This window comes from Didymella exigua (genome assembly GCF_010094145.1).
Source record: "Didymella exigua CBS 183.55 unplaced genomic scaffold M421scaffold_7, whole genome shotgun sequence".
Classification (NCBI taxonomy): domain Eukaryota; kingdom Fungi; phylum Ascomycota; class Dothideomycetes; order Pleosporales; family Didymellaceae; genus Didymella; species Didymella exigua.
This window is the reverse complement of record NW_022984781.1, coordinates 755742-776476: the sequence shown is the minus strand read 5'-3', so window position 1 is coordinate 776476 and position 20735 is coordinate 755742. Positions and strand designations below refer to the sequence as shown.

Genomic DNA, 20735 nt, shown 5'->3' with positions numbered 1-20735 from the left:
AACCTTTCTTTGACTGGCAGCTTGTATTTATGCCACTGACATAGGGTGCAGACGTTGATGAATGCCGCCTGAACACTCACACTACGAAGCTTTGGCTGACACCGTCCATGCTCATTCTCTCCGACAATATGTGTAATGATGTATTCGATCGTACTCGCTCCCTTTGCGCTGAGTCTGAAGTATGCTCCATGAGGATAGTCCGAAGCGAGAAGATTTCCCGTCCAGATTGTTAGCGTTTCTTTCAGGGAAGGCTGTAGCACCTGGAGGGCTGGGTTCTTAGGGTGTCCTATTAATGGTCCATGGATGCCAATAACGACCTCAAACATTGAGTTCAACAATTTTCGGCCCTCGTAGAAGAAGTTTTTGTTTGTAGAAAGTAAACGTGGAAGGCCTTTGCAATGTCTCGCATCATTCTGCGCGATACCAATAAGGTGAAGCCATATGGGTATGTCCATCCAGTGAGCTGAAATAGATGGCGTGAACATCAGTGACCAGGCGAAGATCATAATGCGGAGCTCTGGTGGTAGGCTGAGGAAAGTATTGTTCTTGTTCTGTGTCCGAGTCCTCGATGGGCTCATCTTCCTGCGAGTGAGGAATAACGTGTAAGATCGGTAAGTTCATTGAAGAATTAGTAAGACATGTTAAAGCCGGAAGTTGACGAGAGTAATCTTAAATACCCTGCGCGAAGTCAGCTGCGATGAACGGACCAAGGGTCAACGTAGAAGAGAGCCCTACCCAACATGTGTGGAGAATGGAGGAACAGGTATCCAACAAAATTAGCCGTTCACATGTCTTGGTATTACTTTTTCGTGACCCACTAACTGGTTAGAGTAAATTATCCTTATCAGAAAGTACTCGTATGTCTGCTGTGACGGGAAGCTTGGGTTTTCGTGCATCGCAGGACTTAGAATAAGATAAAGGTCTGTGGGTTTCCAAGAAATAAGTTTGCATTCTACTGTGTAAAGTACTTCTTCATGTAACGGCTGCTGTAAGCGCCAAATTTAATATGCTGGCTCATGGATGCTGGTTCAGCGAATGATGACCGTGGTCGAAGTCACTTGGCGTTTACGGAATAGGGGGTCTGGCGTTCCACGGAACGGACTTCGGCTAAACCGCTGCCACACATTCACTCTTGAGTTTGTCGCTGCGACGACTCGCTGGGAGTGACATACTCAACGCGAATACTAAGCTTGAATTAAGCCTGTAGACATAAAACGTGCGTCTATCGATGCGGATAATTCAGCTTTGCCGAATGACTGGATGGGCCTCGCCCTTCTGCGGCGTTTTATTCGGATGAAGGCATCATCGAGAATGCAGTTGCTGCGCTTGATCAGGGGATTGAACCATATTCTTTGGATATCAATCAGTTGTTCACACTGAAAACCAATCAAAGATTGCGTACGTGTAACTTCGGAAACTTTCGGACACCACGTCTCTTTAGAGGAGTATAGTATTGTCATGCCTCACCCATTGTACCTTGGTTAAACACTGTCTTCGGCATACATCAACTGTCTCGAAAGAATCACTGAATGGAACATGTATCACATGAGACCATGTTCATCACCTGAGTACGAATAGCTCACTGGCCTTAAGAAACGGAACAGGAAAGATATCGTCATATCGTCATTAGGTGTAGTGACAGCTACTGCCAGTCTACCCGTTCCTTTGGGCCCCATAAATGCCTTCGCAGTCGACCCGATCTCTGCAGCAAAAGCGCCTCAAGTTGGCGGGGTTCACAGGTACTTCCTTCCAGAGGTCGTTTTAAACCCTATAATGAAGGTCGTGGGACTGTTGCAAGAAGTATTGAATGATCACAGTTGAGTTCTTGTTCGATGTTGTAGCATAGCAGAGCCACTGCCATCAAACAGATCCATCGGGGACGCTGTCGATGACGACAGCCAGGGTCGCAGGCTAGAGTTCAGAGCTCTACTGAAAGTGCAAACGTATTGATCTAGAGCAAATAGGTTAGTGTTGTTGATGGCTGCGATGCGCGTGTGAGCAACAGGGGTGAAAGTGAAGGCGCGACTCACTAGATCGCCCGGTGCCGTTGAGAAGCAAGCTTACTTACCTTCGCTTTGATTTTGCCCCACACGAACCTGCGAGCCCCAATTTTCTTTCGTGCTCATCGGCCGCCAGTACTACGCACTTCAATTGAGCAACATGGCACTCGACACAATCAGCGTTGCCAACGGGACGTATACAGCTACGGTGAGGGTCAATTGCTGTAACCTACGGCAATTGTAGGCAACCATATCGTCCCAAAACCTACGTAGGGGTTGTGGCATACGGACAGTAGGCGTAGATTGCTGTAATTAGCGTAGTACTGCAATATTGCTGTCCACGTGGCACATGCTAAAAATCAAAGATTGAAATAGCGTTCTGTGTACTTTAAACTTATAGAAGAACAAACTAACGTTATTATCACTAATATAGGGGTATTTCTTAAATTTTAGCGTCGTACTGTCATACTACACCTTAATCTACGGCGAGTTCCTGTGCGGCTACGGCTTAATATAATTGCCGCTGCTTACTGTTGCCTACTGCAGTATACTGTAGCCATATATTCCAGTACTACGTCCAGTTGGCAACGTTGGACACAGTGATCGCAGTCGATGACCTACCACCAGAGATACTCTAGTCGATCTGGCGCTATCTTCCCTTATTCGATCTCATTCGCTGCCAACAAGTATGCAGGAGATGGATCGCTTACCTTCCCGGTAATGATCAGGCGCTACACCGAGCACTGTTCTCCCTAGGAGCTTGTCGAAAGTTCCTGACGATGAGCCGTGCTGGAAGATTTATCAGAGCATTAGACAGCATTACGAACAGATTGCCACGCACGTGTTAACACGTCTCAAATTCAGTCTCGACATGACACTTTCCACGTACTAACCTTACTACAGCGACGACGGCGATGGCAATGATATCGGCAATGACAACGGCGACCACGAAACTCGTGTATCCCACCCAATCACCCTGGCCATCTCAAGATATTCAAAACTTATTCATCCGAGCTTCACTGGTCCTCGTCATTACAATTATGGCCCCTCCATGTCCAGGTGCGAGTTCTAAGATCCAGAAACCCTGGATAGGCTTCTCGAGCCACCAAGGAAGACAGACGAGTGATAGGATCAAATTTTGGCATATATATCTGCAGTACAAAGCATGCGTACAAAGCTGTATTGGCGAATCAACATAGAAATAATCGACAGCTGGGATATTTGAAGAGAAAACTATGCGGTGACCAATACTACTGGAGTTATTGTGTGGAAAAGAGTCATGTCGAATACTGAGAGGGAACTGGAAAACATTGCGGCTTGGCGTGATCGAAGGCTGTATTGAGAGATAAAGCCGAACACGCCGCATAATCTGGTACCATAGATTTACGGCAGACGGATCATCTAGATCAAGACTACATACCTTAGTTGAGACCCTTGGTTTTGGCATTATCACGCAGATGCCAGATTCTACCTCGGAATTCTTACTTGAGACGCGCCTTTAGATTTCTATTCCGCTCTGTTGGTCCCTTGGAATGTCACTTACCACGTCCAGAATCTGGATGGTCCTTCCTTCATGATTCGATTCTGTTGTGACAGAGGAGTAAAAGGCATTTTTTCTGCCTCCCTAAAATATGTGGTAGATATACAGAAAAGCAGGTGCTGCGACAAATTGGCACTACTTGTATAGGAGACATGTGGTTGGCATCCCGTGATTTATCCTGGTAACAGTCTAGATCAAATGCAATGATACATATTAACTCGCCACCCCTACCATTGACGGTGTCACCTGAGGCTCTAGGCTCTAGCATAGCCGATGTATTCATCACTGTTCGTCTTCTCCATGGTTTGTAGTCTCTGAGTCTCTAAGTAGATCTTGTCATATCTGTAGTTCGCAATACGTGAGACAGGAAGATTTCTAATCAATACCAAATGCTCCGTGTTCTATGGTGTGGTATAGTTTCGACGCCTTCCTTCTCCCTTTCCTTCGCCAAGTCGTAGAGGAAGAAGTCGATAAGAATCGCATTGACCTTCGCCTCCGGCTTGAATAGCAAAATTTCACGGCGGAGAAGCTCGACAGCCCATATACTGCAGCCTATGAGATACATCAGACGTCAGGGTTGTGCACGCAGGCGTTCTTGGCTTACCTCTGATTTGCATCTCCCAAGTGTGCCCACTCTCTATGATCTCCAGACGTCTGATCTTGGCCTCCAATGAAGGACAGAACCACAATACACCGAGAGAATGCAGTATCTGCGGGACCCGATAGTCTGCAAACATGGTGATCTTGTCAATGTCGTTGAATTCCCCATAGCTTTCACCGTCGAACGCAGCCCACAGGTCGGCGACGAAAATCTGTGCACGCTTGAGGAAGCGTACCTTCTTGCGCTCGAAAGTACCTTCGTCTGCGAAACAGGTGAACTTCTCGGCAAGGAGGTTCACAAGGCCGGCTGCTGAGTACTTAGCATCTTCGATCAGCGAGACAATGCTGCCGTCGAACTCTTCGTCTAGCACTCGTCCAGCTTCTCTCAAACACCGTATTCGCTCTCCGAACATTGGCGGCTCCTCATCATTCACTGATCGAAACACCCTCTTGAGCACCTCATCTGTGCACTTCTCATCGATCCAGAACTCAGGTGAGGTGATGGGAATGTCTTCGTCTATCGCTCTTTGCAGCACAGCCACCAAGCCACAATATCCCGTCCATTTCTTCTCTTTGTACTGAACAGCAAATCGTTCCTCCTCTGCCCTCTCACTCCAGAAGCTGAAGTTCAATAGGTCCATAGTAAAGATGAAGTTGACGGTGCTCTCATCCTTAGCTTTGGGATGCAGCTCATGGGACGACCATGTCCTAGTGCTGTAATCTCTCTTCTCCATTTCTTCCAGGACTAGTTGGGCGGCAACTTTGGTCGAGCGCATGTCCAAGGCCACATCGATACTGTTGTCATAGATGAACTCGGCAGCCTGAAGAACTTTGGTTTCCGGAGGACCTTCATCTCTCACACCAATGCCAAATCGCCTCCGCAGTAGATCCAGAAGCTCATGATCAACTTCGTCGTCTGACATTGTGAGGATTGAAGCTGCTTGTTCGGCTGGGGGGAAGGCACGTCCGCGCTAGCCAGATAAGGTCCGTGGTGAAGGAAAGACGACCCAGGTGCAAGTCCTTGGAATCTCTGTCCGTGCTCTCAATGAAAAACGCTCAACCCTGGAAATTCATGGTGACCCTGGATTTTGATGTCGAACATGTGACTTGGTGAGCGTGAGTTGTACATCCCACGCGTTAGAGCGCCGCGCTAGCGACCTACGCGAGGCGCTTTGAGGCTGCAGCCGGTGGATCAGCGCTAAGAATCGCAGCACTGACGTCGCAGCCTCTCTCACCTTGAGGTCTCTAATTATCCGCGCGCCGGCGGCCTCCACCCATTCGCGCATGCCGTGACGACCGAGCCTCCTCCACCACACTCGCCAACCACCTCCTCACCCGCAATGTCACGCGACAAGTTTGCTCAGCAGAGCCTGGGCGGCACCCTGCACGGCATGGTCAAGAAGGTGCGACCGAGACACCGAACACAAGACATTGGATTTACTAACAGGCGGCAGTCGCGCGTACTCATGGTAGGAGCTGGCGGCATCGGCTGCGAGCTGCTCAAGAACCTCGTTCTCACCGGCTTCGGCGAAATTCACATCGTCGACCTCGACACCATCGACCTGAGCAACCTCAATCGTCAATTTCTGTTCCGCAACGAGCACATCAAGAAGTCAAAAGCATTGGTACGGAGAGATATGATCCCTTGGAAGGGTATGAGGGCATGCGCTGACACCACAGCAGGTTGCCAAAGAAGCGGCGCAAAAGTTCAATCCCAACGTCAAGATCGAAGCGTACCATGAGAACATCAAGGACTCGCAATTCAACGCCGCGTGGTTCCAGCAATTCAACCTCGTCTTCAACGCCCTAGACAACCTCGATGCGCGCCGCCATGTCAACAAGATGTGCTTGGCTAGCAACGTACCGCTTATCGAGAGTGGTACTACTGGCTTCAACGGCAATGTGCAGGTCATCAAAAAGGGCGACACCGAATGCTATGACTGCGTCCCGAAACCCACGCCGAAAACGTTCGCTACTTGCACGATTCGAAGCACACCCTCGCAGCTCATCCACTGCATAGTATGGGGCAAGTCATACTTGTTCGCCGAGCTATTTGGTATCTCAGAGGACGATGCACCCGAGCTAGATCAGAGCTTGGACAAGGAGGGCAACAATGCGGATGAAATCGCCAAGCTGCGCCAGGAGGCAACAAAACTGAAGCGCGTACGAGAGCAGATGGGCTCGCAAAACTTCCCCCGTGCTGTTTTCGAGATGGTGTTCAGGGAGGATATCGAGCGACTTTTGAGCATGGAAGATATGTGGAAGGGCAAGAGGGCACCCGTTGCGCTGGACTTCGACCAGTTGTCAGAGGAGAGCACGGTCCCTGCAGCCACACTCTTGCAGGACGATCAGAGGACATGGAGCACAGAGGAGAACTTCGCGATATTTGTGGATAGTATCCTTAGATTGGGCCAGCGTCTGGAGACTGAGCGTGCGCAAAAAGAAGTCGGCAAATCAGCTGTCGTTCTAAGCTTCGACAAGGACGATGCGGACACTCTGGACTTTGTTGTCGCGAGCGCTAACCTGCGTGCAGCCATCTTTGGAATTGAGCCTCGGTCAAAATTCGATATCAAGCGTAAGTATTGTTAGGAAAAGTAGAGCTCTCTCGGCTAACACGTCGTACAGAGATGGCCGGCAATATCATTCCTGCAATCGCAACAACCAACGCCATGACTGCTGGACTTTGCGTCCTCCAAGCTTTCAAGATATTACGCTACACCGACCCAGAACAGCTGAAGCGGCATGCGCAGGTCGTTTTCCTGACAAGGACGACTGAGCGAAATCTTGCGGCAGACTTGGTACAGCCACCGAACCCCGAATGCCCGACCTGCAGTGTGACGCAGATTACACTGACAGTTGACACTGCGCGCGCGAAGCTCAGCGACTTGGTGGAGGACGTACTCAAGAGTCAGCTTGATTACGGTGAGGAGTTTAACGTCACTAAGGATGGTGATCTGCTCTACGACGCTGATGAGGACGCTCACCTAGACAAGACATTCAGTGAGCTTGGACTCATCACAGGCAGCTCAGTCACTGTCATCGATGACGCCGATGAGGATTGTAAGGTCAATGTCCAGTTCAGTATTGATGCCAAAAATCTACCGTCTGCGGACAAGCCGATCTCCATGCTCAGAGACTTGAAGATCGCAACCAGGCCCAAGGCAGCTATCCCTGTCGCAGCGCCATCTACCAACGGCCATGGTCACGCAAACACGAACGGTACTTCTAACGGCACAATTAGTGGTGTCAAGCGAACCGCCGATGAGGCCAGCCTTGAAGACGACATTGTCAGGAAGAAAGGCAAGGTCATAAAAGAGAAGCAAGTCATGAACGCTGATGATATTTTGGTCATCGAGGACGAGAAAGACGACGGTGTGATCGAGCTCGACTGAGCTCATGCAAGATGTTCTGCCTTGCCTACCTCTCGCAGCTCACACTACCTATACGATTTGACCGTCCCTCCGTGGCGACAGTTCCCAGCCCTTCACAACCTACAACGCATCGATGTGCTCATCCAACTGGAAGTCCTCTGTATTATATCAGCATGGCGCGACTTTGGCGGCGTTTGGAAATGGGTATACCTTCTGCTTTGACTTTCACGTATAGAAGTCAGGATGCCACTAGCGTCCCACTGATTCGGCTGTGGGCCTCATCACTGCGTAATTTGTACTGCAGATAGCCCTCCGTCTAGATTCAATACGCAGTTATGCGCATACTGATTCTCTGCAAGGAACAACGCCGCGTGTGCTATCTCCTTTGACTGACCGAACCGCCTCAAAGGGATTCGGTCTTTGAGCTGTGATGTGTTCAAATCTGTCCTTGTCAGCTCCGATCCCATGAGTCGACAGAATCGCAAGTGTATACCTTTCGTCATATCACTCTCCACATACCCCGGCACAATCACGTTCACCCTAACACCATGCTGCACATACTCCGCAGCCAACGCCCTCGTAAATCCCAATATCCCCGCCTTACTCGCCGCATATGCGACAGCACCATGGCCACCACTCACCCCCAGCAGACTCGACACATTGATGATTGAGGGAGTAGAATCCAGCCCAGCATCTGCACGTGACTTTGTTGTTGAATTCAGATACTTGTTCCGCAACAAAAATCTTGTGCCCAGCATCAAAGCCGTGAGATTTGTGTCCACGATCTCTTGGATGTCTTCTGCGGGCGTGGTGGTGAAGAGACGTGATTGCGTTATCCCGGCGCAGTTTACGAGGACGTCGACTTTTGAGGTGACTTCGCTCTTGGTCAGGCCAGCGGCTTTGAAATGAGTGGTGCTCCAGAAGTCGGGCGAGGTTATGGAGCCGGATATGTAGTGATGTGGAGGTGCTGAAGCTTCCAATGTTGATATTGCGGCTTTGAGGGTTTCTTCAGAGCGCGAGATTAGTGTGCAGCGGTAGGATCGTCTCGCGAATGCCTGCGCGATAGCAAGACCGATCCCCCGGCTCCCCCCTGTGATGAGAACATGTCGAGTTCGAGACGCCATCGTTGATGGACTGATGGGTGTGGTTGTGGAACTAGCCAATGACGTCGTGCGGCTAAATCTTGTGAAGACGCGCTGAGGGGACGCGTCGCGGGAGCTTGGACTTCGAGTCAAGTCGTCATTGCTCCTGTCTTGAACAACAATCAACAAATCCACAATTTTACGAGTGCTCCTTACAGTCCCTGGGGTTTAGCGTGTCGTGCATCTAATTGTTCAACCTACAGACTTCTGTTCAATTCATCAGGCCGTCATCATGCCTGAGGTGAGCCCACAAGAACTGTCGTTGGCTTACGAATGTAGTGCTAACACCGACAGATCGCAGAGGTAGCACGCATAGTACATTACCTCAAAAAGCACCTCGTCGGTCGCACAATTTTGTCTGTCCGCGCAGAAGAAGATGACCTTCTCTTCGGCAAGGTTGGCACATCAGCAAGCGCCTTCAAGACCGCTATGACCGGCAAGAAGGTGCTCGATGCCCGTCAGCAAGGAAAATACTTCTGGCTGATTATGGAATCAAGACCACATCCACTCATGCATCTGGGTATGACTGGGTGGATCAAGTTTAGCACTGACGATACAAGTGCGTACTACAAACCAAAGAAAGAGGAGACGGACTGGCCACCGAGATTCTCGAAGTTCGTCTTGGACTTGAAGGGCGACCCCAAGTGTGAGGTCGCATTCGTCGATCCACGGAGGTTGGGAAGATGCAGATTGATCGACGTCGAGGCGAATGAGATGAGAAAGACGTCACCGCTGAAGGAGAACGGGCCTGACCCAGTCATAGACAAAGACATCTTCACCGTGAAGTGGCTCACCGCTTTACTGAGAAGAAAGAAGGTACCCGTAAAGGCACTACTGTTGGATCAAGCGAATATCTCAGGGATAGGGAACTGGGTTGCAGATGAGACAATGTACCAGGCAAAGCTACATCCGGAGCAGTACAGCAACACGTTCAGCGACGAGCAGATCAAGAGGCTGCATGACGCAATTGTGTATGTCTGTGGCACAGCAGTCGACACACTTGCCGAGTCAGACAAATTTCCAAAGGATTGGTTGATGAGGTATCGCTGGGATAAAGGAAAGAAGAACGGCGGCAAGCTACCAAACGGCGCAAAGATCACATTCCTGACAGTTGGTGGTCGTACATCTGCTGTCGTACCCAGTGTGCAAAAGAAGACAGCCGCCTTTGCGGGGGATGTGTCAGAGAGTGCTGAAGAAGAGGGCGAGGGCGAGACAGAAGTCAAGCCAAAGAAAAGTGCAAAGAGAAAGCCCAAGGCGAAGGAGGATGTTGAGCCAGTCGAGGCAGCCACAGCAGCAAATCGGCCAAAGCGAGAATGGAAACAGGTCGACTACGAGGTCAAAGATGAGTCTGAGGAAGGAGAAGAGGAAACACCTGCCCCAAAGAAGCAGAAGACAGGCATCACACCCAAGAAGGCAACACAGAAGAAGGCTGCACCGAAGAAGACCAATGGAGTGGTTGAGGAAATTCTCGAGCAGGAGCCTGGAGAACAAGCTGAGACTAAGGAGGCTCCAGCGGCTTCTAAGCCCAAGAAGTCAGTCGGTGCAGCGTCAAAGAAGGGCAAGAGGACAGAGTCCGAGGAAGATATGAGTGCGAGGCGGCGATCAGGCCGTAACGTAAGGTAGGGACATGTCGCTTTATATCGCATAGCACCGTGTACACCTCAAAACCTCTTGAAGGATTGTCCACCAAGGCACTGCTTTTCCACTTTGTATGTTGACGCAATCTTCTCCTCACTACATAAATTCTATAAGCTATCTTTGGTGAGTCTGAAGCTATCAATATTCAGTTTTTACCCTCCAGCCTACTATTGTGAAGTATGTTCGTGCTTATGGCGGGGTGAATGTCGAAAGCACGTGATCTGTCGCGGGCGCTAGGTACTGCGGTGCCGGCTTTGAATTATGAGGTCCCCACATCGGCCGACGTAACGCACTTCACGACTCTAGACAGTCACTTCCACTCTGTATTATTTCGGTGGCGCAATGATTTGTTGTTGATATTGCAACGCTTCCTCATTCGCCCTCACCTCCACCCCCAGTCGCCGCCGACCCGATCTGATTTCGAACGAGACGTTCGTGTGTGGAAGCTCTCGAACTATACATCCCTCCACCCCTCAACACACAGCCACGATGCCGCAGCCTTTGCCCAGCAAGGAGCAGACGCTCTTTCGCTCTGTCGTCAAATACTATGAGGGCAAACAATACAAGAAGGGTGCGTCGCCCTGCAACAGCGCCAGCATGCACTGCTGACTCCGCCAGGCCTCAAAGCCGCCGACCAGATCCTCAAGAAGCACCCGAACCACGGCGATACACAAGCCATGAAGGCGCTCATTCTCAACTCGCAGGGACATGGCGAGGAGGCATTCGCACTCTGCAAGGCCGCCCTCAAGAACGACATGAGGTCGCACATCTGCTGGCACGTCTACGGTCTGCTATGGCGTTCAGTCAAAAACTACGAAGAGGCGATCAAGGCTTACAAGTTCGCACTGCGGATAGAACCGGGCTCGCTGAACATCCTGCGCGATCTCGCCCTCCTCCAATGCCAGATTCGCGATTACGAGGGCTACATCGAGAGCCGGCGGAAGATGATGCAGGAACGCCCTCAATTGCGCCAGAACTGGACCGCTTTGGCTGTAGCCTTCCACTTAGCAGGCAATCTGACCGAGGCAGAGAACATCCTTAAGACCTACGAGGAGACGCTGAAGCAAACACCGCCGAAGGGCGATATCGAACACTCCGAAGCCGTTCTCTACAAAAACACGATTATTGCCGAGCAAGGTGATATCGAGCGCGCGCTGAAGCATCTAAATGAGGTCATCAAAAGCAACTTGGATCGCACATCTGCCTACGAGCTGCGCGCGAAGTACCTCTTGGACCTTGGGCGCACGGAGGAGGCTGAGGAGGCATATCGCAAGTTGCTGGAAAGAAACTGTGAGTACCGGGCTTATTTCGATGGACTCGAGAAGTCGCTTCGTCTCAGCCGCGACAACGAAGCAGATATTGAGAAGCTCGCGGAACTTTACCAATCGTACGCCCAAAAGAACAACCGCAATGATGCGAGCAGACGCGTGCCCCTGGAATTCTTGTCCGGCGATGCGTTCAAGACTGCCGCAGACGCATACCTTCGCTGGAAGTTGAACAAGGGTGTCCCATCCACCTTTCCTAACATCAAGTCGCTGTATGCCGATGCTGAGAAAAAGGCCATCATCGAAGGTTTGGTTCTTGGGTACGAGTCGGAGAAGAGGGCGAGCGGATCTGCCAAGGAGGAGACCAATGGCGACAACTCAGGCCGTTTTGAGCAGTCTGTACTCTACTTCTTGGCGCAGCACTACAATTACGTCCTGAGTCGCGACCTCAAGAAGGCCAACGAGTACATTGACCGACTCATTGAACTCGACCCTAAGTCCGTTGACTACCACCAGACGAAGGCGCGCATTCAGAAGCACACCGGTAACGTCAAAACGGCTGCCGAGACGATCAACTACGCACGCGAGCTCGACGAGCGCGACCGTTACATCAACACAAAATGCGCCAAGTACCAGCTTCGTGCCAACGAGAACGAGAAGGCGTTAACAACCATGAGCAAATTCACAAGAAATGAGGCAGCCGGTGGTCCGCTCGGTGATTTGCACGACATGCAGTGCATGTGGTTCCTGCTGGAGGATGGAGAGGCGTATGCGCGCCAGCAGAACTATGGCTTGGCTTTGAAGCGCTTTACCGCGATAGCAGACATCTTTGACGTTTGGCATGAAGACCAATTCGACTTCCACAGCTTCTCATTACGAAAGGGACAGATCCGCGCTTATATTGACATGATCAGATGGGAAGACCACCTCCGCGACCACCCCTTCTTCACGAGAGCAGCCATCAACGCAATAAAGATCTACCTCAAGCTCGCGGACGACCCCAAGTTGGCAAACCCCAACCAGGAGGACCTCAGTAAGCTTGACCCCACAGAACGAAAGAAAGCCGAGAAGAAGGCAAAGAAGGAGCGTGAGAGGAAAGAGAAGGAGGAGGCTGATAGAAAAGCGGCCGCTGCCGCTAAGGCGACGGCTAAGGCAGATGATGAGGATAAGAAGAAGGAAGACACAGATCCTACAGGCGAGAAGCTGTTGCAGACCAAGGAGCCGTTGGAGGCTGCTCAGAGGTTCTTGGTGCCCATGCTTGAGCTCAGCACTAAGATCGTTGAGGCACAGAACGTTGGATTCGAGGTCTACCTCAGAAGACAGAAATACCTGCTTGCTCTTAAATGTTTGCAGGCTGCACGGGAGCTGGACTCTGATAACCCCAAGGCCCATGAGCAGAGCGTGCGCCTACGTCAAGCTCGTAAGTCATCTGCGCATAGAATGTAGGATTACCAGACTAACAGATCGTAGTCAGCAAAGCTTCAGATCTCCCAGCCGAAGTAGCCCAGGTCATGAAGGAGACTTTTACCACACCTGCCGCCGACGCTGATCTGAAGACCTATAACGATGAGTTCATCAAGAACCACTCGGAGAGCGCATCACACCTCCAAGCCGGATATAGCGCTCGTTACGCCCTCGAAAACAGCACAAAGAGCCAAAACGAAACAGACCTTGTCAAGACACTCGATCTTTCAAGCATTACACCCGAGCAGGCACAGCATGGTCTCGCGCTGCTAGGCGAGTGGAAGAGCGACGAGAAGATTCAGGATGATTACAGGAGCAAGGCATCGAGCAAGTGGTGCGACGCTTCAGTGTTCAAGAAGTAGAGCGATTCTCAGCGCATGTGCTTTGCTGGCGTTTGCAGGGCGCCGATGCCCTTCAGCATAGCGGTGTTGTGTTGGCGCGTATGGACATGGAAAAGCATACCTGCGTGGGCGGCGTCTTTATACACTCTGGAGCAAAAGCTCCGAGGATGAATATCACAAGAAAGCTGTACGACGATACATGCCGTTCCACATTGTGCAAGTGTTGTTAGTAGTTACCAAGCTGATGTATGCACGTACATACCAGGCACGCGCAAGAAACGGCTTCCGAAAGGGCGCAGGTAAGCGTAGAGGCCGAGGAGTATTCCGTAGGGTAGTCGCCATCCGCAGATGCATGCACACTACCATGACCACGATTGTATCGAGTCTTCAGCATGACGTAGCGCAGACGCTTTAGGTTGATGCGATATCAATCAAACTCTATCCAAGCCTTCTGGCGCTGCATGACGAAAGACTAAACAGCCTCCGTAGGGACTTAAGATGCGCTGCCCAGCGACAGACGATATATCAGAATGAGACAGGATCATCACTAGAAGAATACGCGCCGGAAGTCTGCTAACAATGTGCTATGCGGCTGCAATCTCGAACGCCGTCTCAGCTCACCTCTATGATAAGCGCCCGTGCGGGAGCCATCGCATTTGTTGGAAGCCAAAACCTGAACGGAGAGAAGGCGAAACGAAATCAAGGCTTAGGCAATTGCCATAATCACCGAGACGGTGTATGTTCGCGACCACGGCGGATGGTTTATTTCTGCTCACAAGGAGGGATGTCGACAAAGGCGACGCTGTTGCCGTACTTGACTGTGGCAATGTTCCTATTGCTCTGTGGCGTGTTGTTGATCCGGGACGAGAAGTTCGAGGAATTGTAACGTCTCGAGCGTGGCATACTATCATGTATGGCGAGGTTAAAAAAGTAGTCCAGTGTAGCTGGCTAAAGAATTAGAATATCTTGTTGGCATGAGGGGCCATGCACGTAAAGGGCTATGAGTCAAATCCAAGGAGCCTTGACGTTATGTTCATTGACTGTCTGACCAATGCAGCGCAGGTCGCAATCTAAGAAGCCAAGATAGTTAAGGATAGTCAAGAAGCAAAAGGCAAAGCACTTTTGGCCGTGAGGCCGTCCGTCTTCTTCTGTGTCGATCGATGTCGTCATGTTGCTTTGGGCAAAAACTGATCAAGTATGAGCAACACGCATCAGAAGGAAGCAGCAAGCAAGAGCGACAAGCCACACAAAATCCTTCACAGCATCCAGCAAACAACAGAGACAGTCGGCAAGAATGTACATTAGAATAGCGTGAAAGTCTCCGGCTCTTAATCCTCCTATGGCCCACGCCCCTGTATCCTGTATCATGTTCCATACTCTCCCCGGTCGTAGCGCATAAGCAAGTGAATAGCACGAAACGTCTGACTCAGACCGAGGTCTGTCCGGACAGGAAGAAAGGAAGAAAGGAAGAAAGCAAGGGTATCGACAATTTCCGCCGCGAAGCGCTTGGAGGGACGAACCTCCAATCCAAGTCTTAATCCGGAGACAATAAAGGCCGCTAATGCTACTGGGATCTGGGATAATAATGATGCTGCGCTTGATGATAGTAATGCTCAATGAACGGGTATGGAGATTGTGCCGAAGATACATTGGTCGTGAGGTCGTTTCAATATTTGGTGATGCAAGAATTAGGTGTTGCCTGGTAGGTGGAGAACCTGAGGTTCAGATCATGGGCGTAGCCTCAGGTTTGTAGGCACTAGATTTGTAGACGCCAGCCTGAAGTGTCTCTGGTGGCATATTGGCGCGAATCTCCTTTGGGTGCTTGTAGTAGGATTGTTCCTCCCTAGGAGGAATGATTTGCTCCCAGGGCTGGACCGGAGGCGGTGGTGGAGGGTACGGCATATTGTTGAAGTACGAGTCGATGTTGTTGCCCTCGCCTGGTGAGCGTGTGTTCGTGTTGCGAGGGTATGAGTAGTCTGGAACACTCTCGTAAGGGGCGACACCATCTGCGCGTAGAGCTGGTGGGGACCTATGGCCTGATCTGCTGGTACTACGCATTCGATCCGTGACACGTCGGAATGTCGAGCCGAGGTTCTCGCTGACGCTGCCGCGACCTCGGCGATGAGCGTGAGGTGACCCAGTTGCAGTGGCGTTTGTTGGAGAGACGCGCTGTGGCTCTTCATCAATGCCAACGTTCACGATACTGATGTTGCTAGGGGTACTGCTGGTACCAATAACGAATGGTGGCGGGGGCGGCGGTGGAGGGGGTGGTGGAGCACCCAGATGTTGAAGCTGAGATAGCACGGGTGGGGCAGCATCTTCCTCCTCGATGATGATGACTTGAGTCTCATTGGCGCCGTCAATGCTGTTCCTGAATGGAGGTGGGCTGATGCGCTTGTAGTTTGAAGGCGGCAGTATCTCTGGCGGTGAGTTCATGCGCGTGTGACCGCGAGGTCCGTTCAGGGATGGACGCCTTCCTACATCATGGAAAGCGTTCGGCAAGAGTATCTCCTGGGGAGGTGCTGATGCCGAACGTGGAAGGTTCGCTGGCTGGCCAAACGTGGTTGATGGCAAGAACGTTGTCGCAGGAAGGAGAGGACCAATGTCGTCCTCTCTTTCCTCTTGTGGAGGCTGCGCGTAGATACCTTGTGGAATGGCGGGCACATCAGGGATGTCTTCTGCTTCTGGCTCGGCAGACATGTACCTTGGATGCCTCATAGCTCGAGGGTTGGCTGGAAGCCCAATAGGCACAGAAGGTGTCGAGGTTCCCTTAGCCAAGAACCTGTTGACCGGCTTATTGATGGGATCCGCTGTTTGACTTCGCTGAATGGGGTCATGGTACATCGCGATTGAGCCCAACAAATCGTCCGTGTTGGAACGGCCACCAGAGAGTGGCCTGAACCTCAGCTCCTCAGGATGAGGAATGGACGGGGCAGAAGGTCGTCGAGCCAATGACAGCCTACGCGCTTCCAATTCCTTGGCCGCCAGCTCCTTCCTTGTACGAGTAAGTGGGCGTGATCGAGGGGCGCCATGAAGGCTTGAGGAGATTGAATCGGGCGAGCCAGCGCGTGCTTGGTTACGGGTCAGGCTGGGACCGCGGACCGCAGGCGTAGGTCTTCTACTGATTGACCGATCTCGAGGTACACGGCTGGTACTGCGCTGGCGTGGACGAGCCGAGCTGGTATCTGTGCTGCTGCCACCGAAGTCTTCGGCCCTCATTGACTGGGGTGACTCAGGAGAGCGATCACCACGCATGCCACTGCGACCACGGTCGGCGGTGGGACGACGACTGGAAGCTCGGCTAGCACCTCTGCTGTGTGTACGCACAGCAGCCTCAGGGGACTCAGTGCGCTGTGCAGTTCGAGATGAGGTCCTGGTCTTGCTGGTACCGTATCGCGCACGACTGCGTGCCCTGCGGGTGCTTGTCACCGACTCGGTCGCGACCGGAGAAGTAAGCTCCCTGTAGTAACGCTCGTCATCGAATGCCTCCGTATTTGTCGAAGCCTCCTTTCTGCTGGTCGTGCTCGCACCCTCATGTGACATAGGCACAGGTGATGAGGGCGAGCGTTTGGCAGGTCGAATGTAACGGACATCGGATCGTCCACGACCTTGAGACTCTTCACGAGTACGACTACGCGTTCTGGCTGTGCGCGAGGCGGGCCTTTCTTCAGGCCTGGGATCAGTACCACGAGCAAAGTGGTTGGCTTCATCGAGGCTGCTGATGAACTCATCGATGCTGCGGGCTTTAGCACTCTTTAGACTCGCATCGGTCAGTGGTGGGCTGAGGTTGTTTGTGTAGTGCGTGTCTGGGCCCGCCTCTACAACGGTGGTGTCCATGGCCAGATGCAGGTCTCTTTGGTTTCGACTACGGGAGCTTGTGCGAGAGACAGTCTTCCTTTCCTTGAATGCATCGAACACACCGACTGCAGGTGAAGGGAGGTGGTCGTCAGTCTTGGTAGGAGCGAACATAGCGGCTGAGAGCATAAGATCGCCGGCGTTACCTGCCGAAGTCGCGCGTCTGGTCGAGAATGGGAGAGTCTCAGCTTCGCGGCCAATATTGTCAATAGCAGTCCTCGGCTTAGAAGGCTCTCGCTGTCCGCGATCAGGAATGGCAAGAGATGCAAGGCTTCCGTTGGTTGTCGTAGAACGACCAGCATCTGACCGTGATGGTATTCTCTTCCTGGACCCATATGCTCCAGGCGTCGCAGTCCGTGCAGAGGATGGCTCCAGAGACCGGTCTCGAGTGCTGCTGCGACCAATCCAGCCGTGGTTGCCGACAGCTGGGGTCGTGGCCGACTCTGCGATGGGTGTGGTACCAGCAATCATGGGAGTGCGGGCATCGTTCTCCCCACGGACGATTTGCCTAGGTTGAGGTCCGCGAGAAAAGTCGGTGACGAGCTTGAGCGACGCCATGCGAGCGGCGACTCTGCTGCTTCCCACACTAGGAGGCGACAATGGGGGACTGAGTTGTGAACCCAATAGGGCTTGCTTTTGCGCGGAGAAAACTGCGTCTTGAGCGCGCGGAGAGAACCACGGCTCAGTGGTTTCAAGACCCATGCACGAGAAGCACCTGACTGCAAGTTCAGCCTTGCCTTTCGCAACAGCAGCTTCTCCCCATTTCCGAACCAGGAAGGATTGCCTTTGCCAATCAGTCGGGAAGATCAGACACGTCAGTAGAACAGCCTCCATGTAGTGCTTCTGTGAGACGTAGACCTCGATGGCATCGTTCTGCTCACCCAATCCAAGAAGGATTGCAACCGCAGGATGAATGTCACCCTTTTCGAGCAGTCGCTGAACGAAAGCCTCTCCCACCTTCTTCTGTGATCCTTGGCCCATGTTACTCAGAGCGAGCAACATCCAGTCCGAAGAGGTCATGGACTCAGACCCTACCATAGATGCCATGAAGTCAGCTCCAAGGTCACCGAGCCACTTGGAAAGCAGAACAGCGGCAGCTGACCCAGTAGGGTGACGAGCAAGCTCGTCACGGATGAGTTCGTCAATATCATTTTCCCACCCAAACACAACCTTTAACAGGTTCTTTCTCAGGTCATTTGATGTACGCTCAGGACCAAGCTCCGCAGGTCGAAAGGGAACGTCCGCTAGTCTGGCTTTGGTGAAGGGAAATAGATCCATCTTCTGGGTCTTCTTCGACTCATCGGGGCTGCGCGTCACCTCTTTGCGAAGGGCTGAAGAGCCGTAGCGCGAGGCTCCAGCTGAGGTACCAGAGCGGATGGATACGCTGGCCTGCGAAGCGCCTGCCGCATATGACGACTCTCCAGATGAGAATACTGTGCCTGATGTGCCCGAGGCGCCGGAAACACCAGAAGCTGTGCTCCTTGACGAGCGAGCCGTGCCCCACGTAGGCCTGTCATATCGGTATCGAGGTTGACGTCCGCTGCCACCAGAAGAGCGGGAGCTCTGTGACGCACGGCTTGATACTGGGCTCAAAGGACCAACTCGGTCTCGACGCTCATCCTCTAGTTCTACCAGTTCATTTGCAATCTTCTGCAGTGGGGACATAACAGCGTCTTCATCCTCGCTGGCTTCTGAGGCAAGAAGCATCTGGGGTGCGGATTTCATGGGGTGCGGATTTCATGGGGTGCGCTGTGATGGGGTGCGCGGTCACTGGCTCTTCTTCCAACTGCAGCGGTAATTGTCTTTGCTCGTCCAATGAGACCGGTGGCGACGGAGGAGTGTTTGCGGGCGCATGCTGGACGTTGGCGACCATGATCGGCTGGCCACTGGGGTTGAGATCGTACTGTTGAACGCTATAGTTGTGGCCCAGTGTGAATAGAGTTGCGGTAGCACCATAGCTGCAGATTGCTGCAACGTCCTGGATTGTGGGAACAGTCTCGTACGTGACCCGCTTCGTGCGAACATCCCACGCGCACGTTTGACTGGTGAACACAATTAGCATGGGAAGTCGGGCATCAGGAGTTGAGCTATACATACCCCTCAGTGTATTGCACAATGCGTCCATTCTTCGACCAGGAGAACCAGCAAGGGCCGGGCTCTCTTTGATCAGACTTGTTAAGTACGCGGATTACGCAGGGTGCGTCACCACCGTGCGAGCTTTTCGGAACACTCCATACTCTAAGATCACCATCCGAAGCCTGCGCAGCCAGCATTTCCGACTTCTGCTTCGAAGAAGACCCATGCCAAGCTAGCTCCGCAATAGGAGAGGGGATTCTGGGGGTTGTGAGAGTATGGAGAATGGTGAACGAGGGCTGCAATGTTGCAATGAGAATTGAGCCATTGTGGTAGCTGCGCGCCGTTAGCAGACTCGGTACGATCTGAAAGCTATACATACCCGATTGCAAATGTGCGGCAGTCTGAAGCGGGTGCGAGTGCGGTAATTGGGTCGAAAATGGTTCTTGCGGAGAGGTGCTCGGAAGTGGAAGGCTCGAACAGAATGATGTTGCCCTGCGCATTGCCTGTTGCACTATCAGCTCAAGTTTGGCCTGCCGCGGACCGGCGCGTTGGTACTCACCAAACGCAACATTCCCGTTCCTCATCCACGTCGCTACTCTTATCTGCTCATATGACGCAAATCGCGCGACCTCGTCTCCAGTCAATAAATCCCATACTATCGCCGTTGAGCCTGTGTCGTAGCTCAACACTAATCGACCAGCTCCGCGCTCACTGACGTTGTCCGTTGAGATCCACGAAACATCTTCTCTATGTCTCTCGAATCGTCTCTCTATCGCCAGAGTATCATGATGGAGGCAGTAAATAACATTATGCTGCGCGTACAGTAGGAACGACCCGGTTGCGGCGCATGGCTGGAACGCGAATTCGTCATTCTGCGGAGTGATGCTCGGTGTGGGTATCTGAAACTTGACGTCTGATCGAATTGAGGAGCCCTTCGCCGAGTTCGAACGCTGGCGGGCATGGCCTGAAGACATCGTAGGTGGCCTGCGAGGCGATTGCGGTCAGTCGATGTTGGATCCAAGCACACACGCGAGGCGCATCACGGAGGGAATACTATCGATTAAGGACAACCGGAACTTCCAAGATGACGGAGATGAGACTGCAGGATTTGCCAGGGGCTTCGAACTCACTGCAAAGTGCGCGCTAAAGAGCAGTGCGCTTCTCACACTTGCTCCACGGCGTCTCGAGGTATACTCTAGCCCCTCACGTCTTACAAGGATCGAAGCTGGCGGTTAGACAAGCACTGCATTCGACCTTTTCGGAAATTGTGTAAGCGGTACAACGAGTACATGCAGCTGAAAAGACAGACTGTCAGAGCAGGAATGAAAGAGAAGGAGAAAAGCAGGAGAAGCGCGGACGAGATGTGAGGAGTTGCGCGTGGGTGCTTGGGGCCTATCAAGGTTCGGCGCTTAAGAGCGCAGGACGGATTGATCTTGCTCAGAA

At 52.2% G+C, this 20735-nt stretch overlaps 6 protein-coding genes across 6 annotated transcripts; 3 read left to right on the top strand and 3 right to left on the bottom strand.

Moving 5' to 3' along the window:
* Positions 1 to 3697: 3697 nt before the first annotated feature.
* On the bottom strand, positions 3698 to 5240 carry M421DRAFT_418417 (uncharacterized protein). The gene is made up of 2 exons (XM_033591778.1): positions 4145 to 5240; positions 3698 to 4092 (listed from the first exon to the last, which is right to left on the bottom strand). Exons 1-2 carry the CDS (start codon positions 5061 to 5063, stop codon positions 3920 to 3922), a joined length of 1092 nt encoding a protein of 363 aa, XP_033451183.1. The 5' UTR covers positions 5064 to 5240; the 3' UTR covers positions 3698 to 3919.
* Positions 5241 to 5362: 122 nt separating this feature from the next.
* On the top strand, positions 5363 to 7662 carry M421DRAFT_362556 (ubiquitin-activating enzyme E1 3). The gene is made up of 4 exons (XM_033589690.1): positions 5363 to 5543; positions 5595 to 5765; positions 5824 to 6715; positions 6766 to 7662. Exons 1-4 carry the CDS (start codon positions 5481 to 5483, stop codon positions 7530 to 7532), a joined length of 1893 nt encoding a protein of 630 aa, XP_033451182.1. The 5' UTR covers positions 5363 to 5480; the 3' UTR covers positions 7533 to 7662.
* M421DRAFT_418415 (NAD(P)-binding protein) lies at positions 7474 to 8657 on the bottom strand. The gene is made up of 3 exons (XM_033591777.1): positions 8005 to 8657; positions 7722 to 7953; positions 7474 to 7669 (listed from the first exon to the last, which is right to left on the bottom strand). Exons 1-2 carry the CDS (start codon positions 8633 to 8635, stop codon positions 7793 to 7795), a joined length of 792 nt encoding a protein of 263 aa, XP_033451181.1. The 5' UTR covers positions 8636 to 8657; the 3' UTR covers positions 7474 to 7669; positions 7722 to 7792.
* A 228-nt stretch (positions 8658 to 8885) lies between these two features.
* Positions 8886 to 10276, top strand: M421DRAFT_3203 (uncharacterized protein; the record flags this gene model as incomplete). The annotated part of the gene is made up of 2 exons (XM_033589287.1): positions 8886 to 8894; positions 8948 to 10276. 2 exons carry the CDS (start codon positions 8886 to 8888, stop codon positions 10274 to 10276), a joined length of 1338 nt encoding a protein of 445 aa, XP_033451180.1.
* A 301-nt stretch (positions 10277 to 10577) lies between these two features.
* On the top strand, positions 10578 to 13844 carry M421DRAFT_418413 (NMDA receptor-regulated protein 1). Its single transcript, XM_033591776.1, has 3 exons — positions 10578 to 10862; positions 10910 to 12976; positions 13027 to 13844. Exons 1-3 carry the CDS (start codon positions 10781 to 10783, stop codon positions 13380 to 13382), a joined length of 2505 nt encoding a protein of 834 aa, XP_033451179.1. The 5' UTR covers positions 10578 to 10780; the 3' UTR covers positions 13383 to 13844.
* A 1239-nt stretch (positions 13845 to 15083) lies between these two features.
* Positions 15084 to 20266, bottom strand: M421DRAFT_99495 (uncharacterized protein; the record flags this gene model as incomplete). The annotated part of the gene is made up of 5 exons (XM_033598761.1): positions 15084 to 18923; positions 18988 to 19258; positions 19314 to 19625; positions 19672 to 19795; positions 19852 to 20266. 5 exons carry the CDS (start codon positions 20264 to 20266, stop codon positions 15084 to 15086), a joined length of 4962 nt encoding a protein of 1653 aa, XP_033451178.1.
* Between the last annotated feature and the right edge of the window lie 469 nt (positions 20267 to 20735).